We start from the raw sequence: 15,639 nt of genomic DNA on the forward strand, positions 1-15,639 counted from the left end.
GATGTCTTTGAGTATTTTACACCGGTTTTTCCAAAAATCGGTGTCTATGAGCGTAGATTTTCGCTCATAGACATCGATTTTTTTAGCCGATGTCTATGAGCGCCTTTTTTTCATTAATAGACATCGATTTTAATCGCGATTTTTAAAACCGGTGTCTATGAACCAAAATTTTGGTGGACTTTCGTAGCGCCCTTTCTTTTGGGCTTCTCCTCGCCCACCATAAATCGAAACCCTAATCCTCTGCATCCTCCTTTTAGGAGATACCATTTGAAAGACAAGCAATGGATCTCTCAACGACGATGTGGAAGGCGGCCGTCGTCGCCGCTATCGCGGTCTACTGGTTCGTGTGGGTGATGGGCTCGGCGGAAGTGAAAGGCAAACGGGCAGTGAACCTTAAGATGGAATTGATCATGCAGGATAAGGTGTAGGACAAGTACAAGCAGTACTTGTCCTTCTTTCTCCGCTCCAAGGAGGGCATTGCCGCCGCGCCCGACGACGATAACGTCCCTGCCTTCGTCGACACCTTCTACAACCTCGTCACAGACATCTACGAGTGGGGATGGGGGCAGTCCTTCCACTTCTCGCACTCACTTCCCGGCCGCTCCCACCGGGAAGCCACACACATCCACGAGGAGCTCACCGCTGATATGAGAGATGGGGATCTCCTCTCTCAGATCCCCATCTGAGGTCGCTCGCTCCTCCTTCCCTTCACTATGACCGGCAAAAGGATGGCCGCCCCATTTCTCTTACTGCTAATCGCGTCCTGCTAATCTCTCTTGCTGCTACTCGCGCTCCGGGGTGAATCGCAACGCAAAGGGCGGCTCGGACTCTTTGTCCCTCCATCTCTGTCCTTTCTCCGTCTCCCATTGCGTCGCCCGGAGCTAGATCGAGATGGTGGTTAAGCTCTCGAAAGCGGAGAAGAAGGTCCGCTACGACAAGAAGCTGTGCTCGCTTCTGGACGAGTACGGGAAGGTCCTAATCGCCGCCGCCGACAATGTTGGGTCCAACCAGCTCCAGAGCATCCGTAGGGGCCTCCGCGGCGACTCCGTCATCCTCATGGGCAAGAACACCCTCATCCGCCGCCGCATCCGCTTCCACACCGAGAAGATCGGCAACAAGGACTTCCTCAACCTCCTCCCCCTTCTCGTCGTACGCACTCTTCGCCATTTCCCATTTCTCATCTTTAGTTCCTCCATGAATCGATCATTTAGCTATTTAGTAATTATCCTTGACTGATTCAGGGGAATGTGGGATTGATATTCACAAAGGGTGATCTTAATGCAACCAAGAAGGTTTTTGTTGCATTAACATCGGTTTTTACCCCATGGAATGTGATATTCACAAATAAAGGATGACGAGGGTGTTCCTCCCACCACGCTCCGCGAGGTCTCCCTCCTCCGCATGCTTTCCATCGATCCCCATGTCGTCAGGTGCTATTCTTAACCTGATTGAATAATTTATGGAAATTTCGTTTTCTCAACACTTTTTTTCATCGATTTGCTTGCTCTTGATTTTGATTCCAGGCTTTTGGATCTGAAGCAAGACCAGAACAAGGAGGGGCAAACCATTCTCTACCTAGTCTTTGAGTACATGGACACGGATATGAAAAAGTACATCAGAAGTTTCCGCCAGAGCCATGAAATGATGCCACCAATGACTGTTAAGGTAAAAATTAATTTAAGAGCTGATTTTTTTTTTCTACCACCCAATATGATGCATCAAAATTTGTTGAAATCCTCGTTACCAAGAGGTTGTTGAAGAGCATCATGATTTCTCTCTGTTTCTTGAAAGTTTCTTTAAAAGATGTCAATTGTGCATCAACAACATGAATTTTAGGGCAGAAAATTTCTCTACTTCCACTAGGGATAGGACACTAAATATTTGATAAATTATGGTACTTTTAGATTCTCACAAGGTCTCTTGCTGTAGATTTTGATGTATCAACTCTGCAAAGGAATTTCATTCTGTCATGGTCATGGAGTGTTGCACAGGTTGGAAAAAACTCATTCACCATCTTGTTTCAGTATGTTAAAGATAAGATCTTGTTGAATAATTTGCTCCTTAATTTTGCAGGGATCTTAAGCCTCACAATCTTTTAATGGACCGCAAGACTATGATGCTAAAAGTTGCGGATCTTGGACTCAGTCGTGCTTTCACCATTCCCCTCAAGAAATACACGCACGAGGTCACATATCTTTTAGCTTGTATTGGAAAGCACAGCATTTGAAAATACCTAGCTTTCCAGTTTTCACGGTAGAATTTGTTTGAATGTAAGATATCTGATATGAAATTTTCCTTAAGTGTTTAGTCACTGCAGAACTTATCTGATAACCTATGCTTGTGGTCTAATTCTACAGATGGAAATGTCCAAGGAAACAAACGTGCATTCATCAGTTCATTCCTCTCAACAGCTTCCTGTAAGTGTTGGTGCAAAATCTGAATCTCGTGGTACCATTGCATCTAGTGCTTCTAGGATTTCACAGGACAAGAGTCCTATGCCAACATCCTCTGGAGGCTTTCATAATTCTTCAACTATATCTCATGTTCCTGTGCTGGCCTTTGCTGCCCCTAATTTGAAGTAGTCATTGATTAGTGATGCGCAAGCTGGTGTCAATACCATTAAACATTCATCTAGTTCCCGTGATAAGGCTTTGCCTTCAGCACATAATGGATTAAATACTAGACCTAGTGGACCATCTTATCTGACACAAGATCAAGGTAAAATCTTTAGACCATATATGTCTGTATTATCTATCAATGCTGTGAAATTCTGACTTCCTTTGCTTTGTTATGGCTTGAATACTTGATTAATGCATTATCATTTTTCTTACTTCCTTTTTGCTTAATTTCTTAAATTTATCAAGTTCCTAAAAAGTATTAAAATATTTTGTCCTTCTTTACTGAAGTTTTATGTGAACTAGTATTAGTCATAGCTGCAGTTCAATAAAGAACAGATAATTGCATGAGTCAGAGATAGCATTGTGGTACTAATATCAGTAATTGTGTTTATTTCCTAATTATTTTTTATTTTGGTACCAAGCAGTGTGGCCTGGTATACTGGTAAGACATGTCCGCTAAAGGCTCAATCCTTTTTTTAGCATAAATATAAAGGCTAGTTTTTCCTTTGTGAATCCTTTTCTCTATTGTTGGGAATTTGGGTTTTCCCTACGTGTAATATTGGACATGTCCTAATATTTTCATTCATGCTTAACTTGTTTTCTAATGCAGCTAAAAATCCACCTCAGAAAATCCCAACCATCTCTTCCATGCAATCACCATCTGTTGTTGCTGTGTCAAGGTTTAGCCAACCAAACAAATTGTTGGATCATACTTCAATTAGGTCAGAGGGTATTGCAGGTGCAAATGCTAGCCAATCTTCTCATCAGATGAAAAATCAGGAAATAAAGTCTTCTATAGTTCAAGAAGGACAAGGAGGCCTGCATATTACACATCAACCTACTCAAGGCTTGGCATTCTTTCATGCACCTTCTCTTTATACCAATCACAATGAGATTGGTAAGAGTGTGCAGAGGATATTGCAATCGAAGGTTCTGGATCACCCAAATTGGATTCCTCCATCAAGTGACTATATGAATGCTTCTTTAAATTGCCAGATATGCAAAAAATGTGATTTCAGATACAGAAAGTTTGCTTGTCTGTGATGCTTGTGAGAAAGGAAACCATTTGAAATGTCTTCAATCTTATGGCAGCAAAGACATTCCTAAAGCAGAATGGCATTGCCCAAGCTGCTTGGCATCAAGTAATGGAAAGACCTTGCCACCCAAATATGGAAGGAACAGGACCACCCGACGGGATGCCCTCAGTGAAGACCCAGATGTTGGTGAGAGTAATCTATTCCTGTAAGAGCCCCGGGAAGGGTGAAGTGTGGTAAAAGTCTCACCAGTAGGGAGAAAAGCACAACTTTCACTACATTTCATCTCTTAAAAACTAGTTTTTCTATGAGTTTTCTACGTATCTGATCTCCCTTCTTTGTGTTCCATTACCTTTTTTCCATATCAGAAGCATTCAAGTGTTTCCCCTTTATCTTTTCCTTGCAGGTCGATCTGAGTTCCTCTGTTATTCTTGGAATTTCTTAGAACGAATTGGAGCATTGCTCATGTTAGAACATTTTTTTTTATCAGATGGCAATTCTTTGCTCTGCCAATAACACTAGCGTGGCTGTTGCACTCTGTCTACTGCTCCTCATCCTCTGGGGCTTTTGCAATGATCATCCGATTTCAGCATTTCTTACTCTGTTCGTGCTTGCGCTTTCCCCTTCCACTCTATTTGCTATCAAACAACTCGGAAAAGCCCAGAGACCATCACAGAGTTTTGCAGACAAGAAGGCAGCTACTGGCTCAGAAGTTGCATCACTGGAATCTGAAGGATCGGAGTATCAGCTGATCAGTAAGGCTCCATGCATGGGCATTGAGTTATCTGAAAAGGATGAAGAGAATTCAATATCCGACGATGAAAATCTCATTGAGGTTTCACTCCCTGATGGCCATTTTCTTGCACATGATGAGACAAAGGCATTGTTGAACTTGGAGCCACTGCCTTTATTGAGTGGATTCCTGCCAAGCCCTCTACAGGATGCAGTGGTGAGGCAACAAGGAGTCATGGAGCTCTTACCGAAAATCAATGAAGAAGAAAACTTGATCGAGATTGACATCGTTAGAGGCTCCATCAAATGATCAAGAATAGGAATTAAGACATGAACTAGGTTAAGAAAATTTCATCCAAGAACAGTTGAATAAAAGGGCTTGTTACTTAAGCAGTAGGCTAATTGGTACCTCATTTGGTCAATTGGTTGTTGTGCCATGCAACGTTGGGTGAGTAAGAATAACATTATATATCACTCTCACTTGCATATTTTGAGAACTTGCAAGATGCATATATACACTAATTATATTTCTTTGTGTAGTTTTCACTGGATTTTGACTATCATCAATGTTGAGAAGGAGATTATTTTTTTGTTGGATCCTCTTAGTCACCGCATTCGTGATCAAGATTGGAAATATGTTGTCAACATGTAAGTTTTTTGGCTTCTTTTCTTACCTTTGTTGAAACGTTCAAGTATTTTGATGTGGCAATACAATTCCCACGGGTTATATGCATGTAGAGCCTTGAAAATGTATAATGCGGAGGCTAGAAGGAAAGGGAAAAAACAACCAACATGGGTAGTTGTCAAGGTATGTCCTTTTGATTAGCAACTGTTTCACTATCCTTGAAGGAGTTATTCCAATATTTCTTTTCTAACATAGGCTCCTCAACAACCGGATGCGGAGCAATGTGATTTTTATATCATGCGATATATGAAAGATATAATTGAAAATTTTGGAGTTGACCACAAGGATTCACTTCCAGCAATGGTAATAATACAATATTTTCCATTTTGCATATAAGCCCTAAAGATAATTTGTTTCATTTTCCAACACTGTTTTAGTATCATAATTGATACAAACTCATTGATTTTGATTGATTATGAACGTCTCTTAGCTTTTGAGATCTTGCTGCTGCTATGCTTTTCCCCTGGTGCTTGATGTGTTTCTATGTTACAATGATTTTTTTGTGAACAATCGGATGCTTTTCCCCTGGTGATTTTGATACTTTCTATGCTTTTCCCCTGGTGCTTGCTATGATTTTTTTGATACAAACCGGATGCTATGCTTTTGTTACAATGATTTTTTTGATACAAACCAGATGCTATGCTTTTGTTACAAACCATATACTAGTTGGAGACTAAATGATTGCCTAAGAAGAAAGGAATTAGAGATTAGGAGCTGCAGTGAGTAGAGTGGCTGGATAAGCTATCTTAAATGGTAACCTTAGGATTAAAGTATTGATTACATTTTTTGAACTTGCTCAACTTCCTCTAAATATCTAACACATTGATACTCGAATTTAACCTAACCTATTAAGATAACACATTGATACTCGAATTTAACCTAACACATTGATACTCGAATTTAATCAAACCTAAAGGGTACCCATTACCATATTTAGCTATACCAATGAATTTCAAGTTCAACTAGAAGTAAGAGTGAGTGTCAATATGCCTGTGGGTATCTCCTACATGAAGCAAATGAATAAAAACTACAAGTAAAGTTTACCTACGTACCCTGTTATGACTTCAGAAGAACATGCTGAATTTTCCATGTATGCTGACCTTTAATATAGAGGGCTACAAGAGGATTATATCTTAGGTCAAGACACTCCAAATCCATCATAAACTAAAGGGAAAATAGTTTCTACTTACTAGAGGATTGAATGGACCCAAAAGGAAGCTCTAACTAGAGGATTACTGTTTTGGGTGCTGAACTAAGGATTCAGCTGCCTTCTTGCCGCATTCCTTGCTGCTGTGGTTGGTAGCAGAAATCATAGAAAATAGGGGGCTTTGTGCAGGATATTCAGGATACCAAGATGGCATCAGAGGTAGTACAATAAATAGTATATCTCTTCATCAGAGGTAGCTTTGTTCTTCTATGCTTCCTTCACTGGATTTGTTGTGTAGTCATATTTCTTTGTTCAACCATTATCATGCCTAGTAAGTTATTGTATGATGCTGTCGGTTCTTATCAATCTGTACACTTGAATTAGAAGGAGCAAATTATCTATGTTATATTCTAAGAAGCATATATAAGTGTCATATATGAAAGTTTTAGATTCTATGTTATATTTGTTATCTTCCACAGCAGCCTTTAAAAACTCAGTATTCTATTTTATTTGATACATGTACACATTTGTTTTAGTTATTTGACATATGGTGGATTTATGTGTTTTTACAGTTTACAAATCTCAAGTACTCCAGAGTTGAAATTGATGAAGTGCGGTTCGAGTGGGCTGAATGCATGCTAGATTACATTTGAAGTGCGGTTCTACCTTGATGTGTTAAAAGAATGTTCTACTTGGATTTTGATATCTATTAGCTAGCTTTTGATGTAGAAAGAATGTTTGGGTATTTTATGGATATTGTTGTAAGAAGATTATTTATATAATTTGTGAATATTTGTGTATTTTATGGATATTATTGAATGAAGAATATTTGTATAATTTGTGAATATTTGTGTATTTTTTTTTATTGTCAGTTTTTCATTGTTTCAGAAATCAAATGTGTGCTGTTAAAAAATATACATATTACATCCGTTTTCCACCGCTGCAAAACTGGTGTTATTAACTAATATTACATCGGTCATTTACTGCTGCCAAAACTGGTGTTATTAACATACAATATTACATCGGTTTTACACCGTTGATGAAACGGTGTCGTTAAGTGATACTACACCAGTTAATAACCGATTCGAAGACCGGTGTCGTTAAGAGATACTACACCGGCTTTTACCCGATGTCTAAAATGGCAGACTTTTAACATCGGCTTCATAGACATCGGTCGAAAATGAAATAGACACCGGTGGAAAACCGATGTCTATGAAGGTTTTTGTTGTAGTGTTTAAAGCTTGGTAGGAGCAACTCATGGATGTGGTTTTACCCACACTACAAGCTCCAAATCCAATCGCGATGATATTCATGTGGGACAAGATCTATATTATACCATATCTTGAGTTAGCTTTGACTAATCACCCAAGACTTAGTATAATTTAGGTAGGTAACATTTACCAATTACATCTTATGTAACTCTTGTATCATTCGGTGGACAAAGACTATTTGTTTGTTTGCCTATCTTATGAAATCTATATTATAGCTCATCTTGAGTTAACTTTGGCTAATCCCCCAATACTAGTATAATTTGAATTTCATCATATGTCTCTAAGTTCTCAATCCAATTGATATAACTTAGTTAAGTCACACCTAAAGTTTAATAGTCAGACATCACAATTGTCTTATCGTACTCTAGCAAGATAAATCGAGTCACTTTATTTTGGCAAAACCTTACTTTAATTGATCGAGCTAGAAGTGAGTACCAAACTTTGGTAAGCATATATTAAAAGAACCTAATTATGGTGAAACTACACTTGTATCGCATACAATCATGACACACATCAACATATATGATTAATTAAACGTGATATAGTTATGGCCCCATAATCTATGATCCTCTCAAGCTAATAAGAAGATCGAAAAGTCAACCTAAGTCTAAGCATCTTCTCCGAGTGCTTCCTTGGTTGTCGTGTGTTGTTGTCCTTCCTTTTAACCATCGTCCAGTAGACTTATTATTCTCTAATTTGTATATTACAAAACCTAAAGAAACCTCGAGTTACATTCAAGGGTAGTCTAAATTTACAATAAGAGTGATAAAAGATGAAGACATGACATGTAGACCATATTATGAATTACAACATATACACACATCCAATCACATTGGGGTTAAAGGGCATAACCATGCACCATGTCATATAACATTCACAATATTTTATGACATAAAATTTACTATGATTTCTACATAAATGTATGAGCCATAATGCCACGGCAGTCCCCCTAAATCCTAAACCCTAAGCAAAATTATTTTGCATACTCATTGTATAAGTTGTTGCCATACCCGAGACTGTAGGCCCTAAAATCGACTTTGTTTTGTTCCCAACAAAACACCATTGGTCGAGACCTTACTGGTCACAATACCAACTATGTTTCGTTCCCAACAAAACAATTTTGGCCTATACTCATAATCTGGTCGAGACTCTCAATCTGGCCGAGACTCATAATCTGACCGAGACTCATGATTTTGCAAATCATAGTAAACCTATCATGCAATTTCTATATCACATATAAAAAATCTAACTACTACTTAGCATACGCCTTCACAAGTGGCTCTGATACCATTGTAAGGAACTAGGGTGCTAAATACGCAAAAACGCAGCGAAAAACATCTAGTTCCTCCAGAAGATCTATGTGAAAGGAAACCATATACTAAGTTTTACATGAGAGGATTATACCTTTGATGCGTGCACACGAACTTCAGACAACTTGGATCTCAACACGATCACACATTCACGCCTCTATGTATCCACATGAACAAGCCTTCGTTTGTCTCACAAACTCATGAAGTGGAGAAGAAAACTATCTAAGGTTGTGCGCACAACCAAGAAGGTGAGTTTCGGCCAAGAGAAGGAAGAAGGAAGAAGAAGAAAAGTTTTTCTTCATCTCATGAAAATTTATCCACAAATCATATTTATATCCATCTTATGAATACCAAAGGGTTTTGCCCTTTGATCTTCCTATCCAATGACTCAAAATTGACCATTCAATCCAACGGTTCAAAATTGACCATTCATCTTCCTTGGTGAACTCAAGTTCACCCAATGAGCCTAACTTATTGATTATCATGCAATTTTGAATTCAATGAATCACCATTTCATTCATTCGAATTGACTAAATGAGTCTAGTTTGAATTGGACTCAATCCGATAATTGGATCCAATTGAGTTTAACTCAATAAGTCTAATTCGGATTATAATTAATCCAATGATCCATCATATGAACTCATCTCTAAATCTTCTTGTTCTTTGTGTGTGACCCAATACGTTCTCATAACGTTGGCAATGTATCCAAATCAACATTTAAATATATAAGCAATGAGCGGCATCTAGCAAGGCATCATTGCTACTCAAGTAACGAAAATGTCGAGATCTGACTTAACCTTTCCGTGGATATTATCTTGCATAACTTGGTCCTTCTATCCTTGATATCTAGATTGATCAATGAGGCATAGATCGTGTCATCCTCTTATCAATCTTTATGTTTCTTGATATCTAAGTAGACACACTAAAACAAATAAGCTCAATATCACATATTGACTCATTTGAGCATGGTCATGCATTCTTGTGTCCTACTAATCAAGGAGCCCACAGATATCACTTTCATCATATGGAAGAGATAGATTCCATCTTACATCCCTCCACATAAGTTATTGCATACCTAGTGATTGACTTTATAGTCCACCTTGTTACAAGTAACGTTTGTCGATAACAAAGTATACAACGTCATATGTAGGGAACCGTAGTGAGTTCAGGTCTAAGGACTATTCATACCAATAGTCACACGAGAATATTTATGATGCTCATATAATGATCCATGAAACATTCTCATGGCGAGTCATTCGGTACATATTCTTTAAAATATACCCATGTGTCAACCTGATATCTCATATCTATGGCTTGTAAGATTAAGTCATCCATTGACCTACATGCTAGTCTCAACGTATTAATATTATCCTTGTATATTAATCTTTGACTAAGAATAGTTAAGAGTAGTGTTCTATGTATATCTACAATATCTCAATATCAATTCAACCAATTGATATATTGTAAATTAGAACCTACTACCCTAGGATATTATTATACTTATTCATTCGGTACTGAACTAAAATAAATATAATAATCATCTTTGCTTTTTATTAATTAATGAAATATGATACAAAAAGAGCCATTTACAATCATCTCATAATTGGTACTAGGTCTAATACTAAGAAAATAATCCGTAATATGTATCTGCAATATATATGGGAGGACTGCTCCACTACAAACAATCCACAATATGTGGGAGCAATGCTCGACCACAAACAATCCGTAATATGTATCTGCAATATATATGGGAGGAATACTCTACTACAAGCAATCCACAATATGTGGGAGCAATGCTCTACCACAAACAATCTACAATATGTAGGAACAACGCTCCACCATAAATAATCCACAAGTGACCAAGACATCTAACTATCTAGCTAGGGACTGTACGAGATCACTCTACTATAAATCACTGTGGGCAGTCTCAAAGCCAAAGTATGCAACTCCTTATGTAGGGAACCATGGTGACTTCAGGTCCAAGGACTAATAGTCATACTAATAGTCACATGAGAAAGTATATGACACTCATATAACGATCCATGATACTTTTTCATGGCGGGTCATTCAGCAGACATTCTCCAATGCATATCCATGTGTCAACTTGATATCTCTATATCCATGACTTGTGAGATCAAGTCATCGAGTTGACTTACATGATAGTCTCATCACATTAACATTGTCCCTGAATATTAATATTTGACTAGGAATGATTAAGAGTAGTGTTCTCTATACCATCTCACTATCGATTCAACCAATCGATTGATATAGATAAGAACCTTCTACTCAAGGACGCTATTATACTTAGTTATTTGGCACCAATATAAGTAAGTATAATAACCATAAAGAAAATGCCTTTAGAAATATATATAGGAATATAATACATCGAGTCCATACAACAATCATCATATGATTGGCTCTAGGGTTCTAACTAACAAATAGCTAGGGGAATCACATGAGACATAGGAATATGGACGCATGACCTCATCATAGCAAGTACAAAATGAGAATGACTATGTTTTTTTGGAAGGAACACGAGCTATGTTTCTAGGGTAGGAATGACTATATAGGAAGGAATACCGTAGTTTAGTTGGAGTTTATAAGCCTCGTGAAGGGTGAAACTAGAAGAACACTGAGCATACCACTCGTTATGCTTCGACATCTTTGAGAGAAAGAATCACTAAGGTTAAAGAGGAGAGGAACAGAGAGTTGGAGGAGAAATGATGAAGTCTTAGAGTTTTGGCTGAATATTTATAAGGATTTTTCAAAAAGGCTAATTGAGGGAGACCGTCATATGCTACCAGTACAAAGGCGGGATTAACTGAGAACCGTTTGATTGGATAAGGCGGTGGGCATAGAAAATGGATGCACTTATGACATCAAGCTCACACATGTTACCAATGAGAGGCTTACATCAGTAATCGAGTTAATAGATCATCATCCCGAAGCATCAGCATGAGTACCGAGAATAGGCATAAAAAATTTGAGGTCAAGTTATAATTAGAAGAAAGGGAGCCACGAAGTTTCTATTTAGGTAGATAACATAAGTTGCAGTCGGCTTGTCATGAGAATTGAATAAGTTTAAGCTCAGGCAAGAACAAGCCCGAATGGAAGCAAACTTGGCTAGCTGATCAAAGACCGGACAGATGGAGAATGCATCCAATCCCGAAAGGAGGAAAACTCGGGCAAAGGTCAACCTAGTTGCTGAGGGTTGAATGAGTGTTAGGATAAATAAAATCTAAGAAAAAATTAATTAAGTCTTATTCTCTCACCTATATGCCATCTCGTCCATAAAAACATAAATTATCAGCAGATATAGAAATATCAATACTTAGATTGTTAAAATGGTCTTTAAAAAGCATAGCCAGAACATAGAAACATAACAAATTACACCAGTTTGGGAAAAAGATCGGAGGAGTGATTTTTTAATAATCTCCCGCGATCAATAAAATTAGCAGGGGGTTGGGATGTTAAGTAGCCTCCTTTTAACTGTTCTATGTCCCCTTCAGCTCCATGCTTGAAGGATTTAGTGATGGATATGATGATAGGATTATTAAATTCAGGAGATTTAAGTAGCAACTCCTTCCTTTTTTTTCAAATCATTCATCTTCTCCTAGCTTGTAGGCTTCCAATTCCACCTTAGTATTTGTCAACTCAGTCTCTATAGCAGATAGCATATTCTGGGTCTTTGCCAAGCTAGAACGTAAGGAATCTTGTTTGGTGTCTTTAGCTGCTAGCTAAAAGTGTTTGCAATTGAGTGAATAATTGTTGACTCTCTACAATCTGTTCATCTAACTTGGTTTTTAAATCTAATCGGAGACAAGCCTCTGATTGAAGTTGAGATTCCAGACTATCTATGATTGTTTGCCGCTAGGTTGCTTTATCAAGTTCAATTTGTGCTAATTTCTGAGCCTCTTGGAGTTGAGCAGATAATTCTTGTATTTGCTTAGAAGTATGGGTGGAAGATGCCTCCAAAATTTGTTGCTTTAATGACTTATTTGCCTGAGCCAAATCATGCAACTGTTGAGCTATGCTCATACTCATCACCCAGTGCTGAAAAATAGATGTTGTTAGTAGTAACCAAAATGGAAGAGAAATGGTTAACTAAAGGTTATGTTACCTTAGTTTGTTCATATGAAAATCTGTTTGATAATTTTGTGGGCTCACTGAGTTATTTTCTTGCCTCTTCCCAAGCATTCATTAACTGGCCTCCTAATAATATGGGGAGAGTACGGGAAGGAGTGGAGGTTGAGGATTATGAAGTTTGAATAAAGGGTAAGGAAAAAATATAGAAGGGTGAGTCATGTGTAGGCAATGGACATTCTCCCTAGAAAGACATAAGGAAGCTGGGGTCAGAGATGTCCCCTGGTATAGGAATAATCTCCCGAATCTGAGCAGGTTATGAAGTGGAAAGGGTCGGATAAAGGGTGGACAAAGTTGGTTCAGGAGATTGCCCTCCTCCATGTCCCCCTAGGTAGGATCTTCTTGCGCAGAAGGTGTTTTCCTCTGGGGAGAGGGGGCGAAGGTAAGTTTTCGTCTTTTCCATTTCTTCTTAGTAGTTACCTCCTCTTCCAAGGGAATATTCTAGGGTAAGGGAGGTAAATCATATGGTGGTTCCCCATAAGTAGTTGCTACGTTACAAGGGGTTGCCTGATTGCTAAAAGCTTCGCAGATGGAACACTTTGTGGTAAGCCCTGCTCGGCTAAAAGTTCTTGCTCTTTAACAAGAAATTTTTTGTCCTCCAGATAAATTGCCTTATCAACTAAAGTCTCAAAAACAACATCCACTGTACAAAATAAAAAATACCTTAGTTAGTAATCAGATAATATCTAAGGGGTTATGACTTACTTAAGGAACTAGGTAGCATCTTTTGAATGGAGCTTAAGCCAAACAAATGTAAGAGATCTTCATGTAGCCATTTATGAATGAAAAAGCGATGACCAACCAATTTATTGGAATAAGTAAGAGAAATAGGATCCTGTTTGAGCCTGTTCAGATCAGGAGGAGGAGGAAAAGAGGATTGTCATTTAGTGGACCAAGGGGCAGACTCAGATAGTCTCATGAAGAGAGAGTGAGATTTTCAACCTATATTGGAAGAAGATATTTCTTTGAAGAAGACCATTTTCGAATGGGATTGAAAAAGGAACACCACAGGTTCTGATTTCTTAGGGTAAGCAAATAGAAAAAGATTGCTATGGGTAAAGGAAATGTCAAAAAGATGACACTACATGTATAAACTACACATATAATGAAAAGCATTAGGGGTAAACTGTTGTAAGGGAATGCTGAAGTATTAGCTGACCTCCGACATGAAGGGAGGAATAGGAAAGCGAAGACCAGCTATAAGTTGGTCCTTAAATAAGGTAACGTGATTAGTAGGAGGGCAATGAGGATAAGTGTTAGGCTCAAGAATGATGATACGATAATCTTTAGAGATTTCGTACCAAAGGTGGAGGGTGGCTCTATCAGAGTTGTTAAAATCCAAGCAAGTATGAGTGTACTAGGGGAAAATGATTCTTCTACCATGAGAAAACACAAGAACAAGGACGAGATGGTTACTTATTGGAATCCTGAAAAGAAGAAGCAATAAAGAGAAGTGTGAAGAAGCAAGGAAATGCAGAGGGTTGATAAGAAAAGAAATCGTCGGAGGAGGAGATCGGGGAAGATGAAGGGCAAAGTGTTAAGAATGATGGCTGTTTAGGGTTTTTATCTAGTACAATTCAAGGGTAGCCATTCGATTAAAAGGGTAAAAAGGAGGAGGAGTGTTGATTTATGTGGGAGAGGGTGTTGTTGATTCATGAGACAGAGTGCGCCATTGCGGTTCATGAAGTTGAGAACGTCAGAAAAGATTGCAGCAAATGAGTGGTGATGCCACATAGTGTTTACCCATAAACGGGCATTTATGAGAGACGTGATGAGTGACGCCTTTTCAAGTCCCAAATATTTTTTCTACCCGTCCATAATACTTCTTCCTTATAAAATAGTTAGTTATCAATAAATGACTTTTGAAAAAGTCACTAAGTGAATCTGAGCACGAATGGTGGAATAACCTTAGTAAGAAGATGAGTGAAAGAAAATAAGACTTAGGTCTAATCAGTAGTCTGGTCTCCTTCAACTAGACTTGAATGGGAGGCTAGTGATATGAGTTATGGTGAGTAGGTTCAAGAGATGATGTGGAGGTCAAGACAAGATGAAATGGGAGTCAAAGTGGAGATAGAGTAGTATTCAGTTCTGTTGATAACCCAGCCTCAGAGTCTTTAAATCTCGTCCGTGTAGCTCCGAAGCGGAATGCTTGTATAGGGCCGACTGGTTGTAAGCTTGGAAGAATGTAAGAATTATATGGTTTTATGGTGAAAAGAGAAATAGGGTGCTTGGTCAATTAATGGTCAGTTGGACTTAGAAGAATTCGGTCGGGCGAAGCTTGACTGAACGTAAGGCTTTCTATGGGTGCTCGACTCGGCAAAACTTGGGTGGGCCTAAATGCAATTAGCCCTATAAAACTCTTAACATACGTTCAAGTGGGTAGATGCTAAATGGATATAAGGTTCTCTGTTAACACTCGGCCAGGCAAGGCTTGGGTAGACCCAGAGATACTTAACCTTATATATATATAGCTCTCAATACGCGTTCAGCCCGGTAAAGGATGAACGAACATAAGGTTCTTTGTGAACACCCAGCCGGGCAAAGCCCGAATAGACTAATAGATACTTATCCTTATATATATAGCTCTCAATATGCGTTCGGCCGAGTATATGTTGAAAGAACATAAGGTTCTCTGTGAACACCCGACCGGGCAAAGCCCAGACGGACCCCGAAATACTTAACTTTATATATATGTAGTT

At 38.5% G+C, this 15,639-nt stretch overlaps 2 protein-coding genes across 2 annotated transcripts; both read left to right on the forward strand.

The window, feature by feature from the left end:
* Positions 1 to 891: 891 nt before the first annotated feature.
* On the forward strand, positions 892 to 1,355 carry LOC121990903 (60S acidic ribosomal protein P0-like). The gene is made up of 2 exons (XM_042544950.1): positions 892 to 1,149; positions 1,242 to 1,355. Exons 1-2 carry the CDS (start codon positions 892 to 894, stop codon positions 1,353 to 1,355), a joined length of 372 nt encoding a protein of 123 aa, XP_042400884.1.
* Positions 1,356 to 1,617: 262 nt separating this feature from the next.
* On the forward strand, positions 1,618 to 2,239 carry LOC121990076 (cell division control protein 2 homolog D-like). Its single transcript, XM_042544320.1, has 3 exons — positions 1,618 to 1,665; positions 1,930 to 1,991; positions 2,074 to 2,239. Exons 1-3 carry the CDS (start codon positions 1,642 to 1,644, stop codon positions 2,225 to 2,227), a joined length of 240 nt encoding a protein of 79 aa, XP_042400254.1. The 5' UTR covers positions 1,618 to 1,641; the 3' UTR covers positions 2,228 to 2,239.
* Positions 2,240 to 15,639: the final 13,400 nt, after the last annotated feature.

The sequence above is a fragment of the Zingiber officinale genome, chromosome 6B, assembly GCF_018446385.1.
Source record: "Zingiber officinale cultivar Zhangliang chromosome 6B, Zo_v1.1, whole genome shotgun sequence".
In the NCBI taxonomy this organism is placed as follows: domain Eukaryota; kingdom Viridiplantae; phylum Streptophyta; class Magnoliopsida; order Zingiberales; family Zingiberaceae; genus Zingiber; species Zingiber officinale.

What these genes read in the sequence shown, in the direction of transcription:
- LOC121990076 (XM_042544320.1), top strand. Translation starts at nt 1,642, where the DNA reads ATGATGCCACCAATGACTGTTAAG. An exon ending in TGCCACCAATGACTGTTAAG is followed by an intron (nt 1,666 to 1,929) that starts GTAAAAATTAAT and finishes CTCTTGCTGTAG; the next exon opens with ATTTTGATGTATCAACTCTG. An exon ending in GGTCATGGAGTGTTGCACAG is followed by an intron (nt 1,992 to 2,073) that starts GTTGGAAAAAAC and finishes TTAATTTTGCAG; the next exon opens with GGATCTTAAGCCTCACAATC.
- LOC121990903 (XM_042544950.1), top strand. Translation starts at nt 892, where the DNA reads ATGGTGGTTAAGCTCTCGAAAGCGGAGAAGAAGGTCCGCTACGACAAG. An exon ending in ACCTCCTCCCCCTTCTCGTC is followed by an intron (nt 1,150 to 1,241) that starts GTACGCACTCTT and finishes TGACTGATTCAG; the next exon opens with GGGAATGTGGGATTGATATT.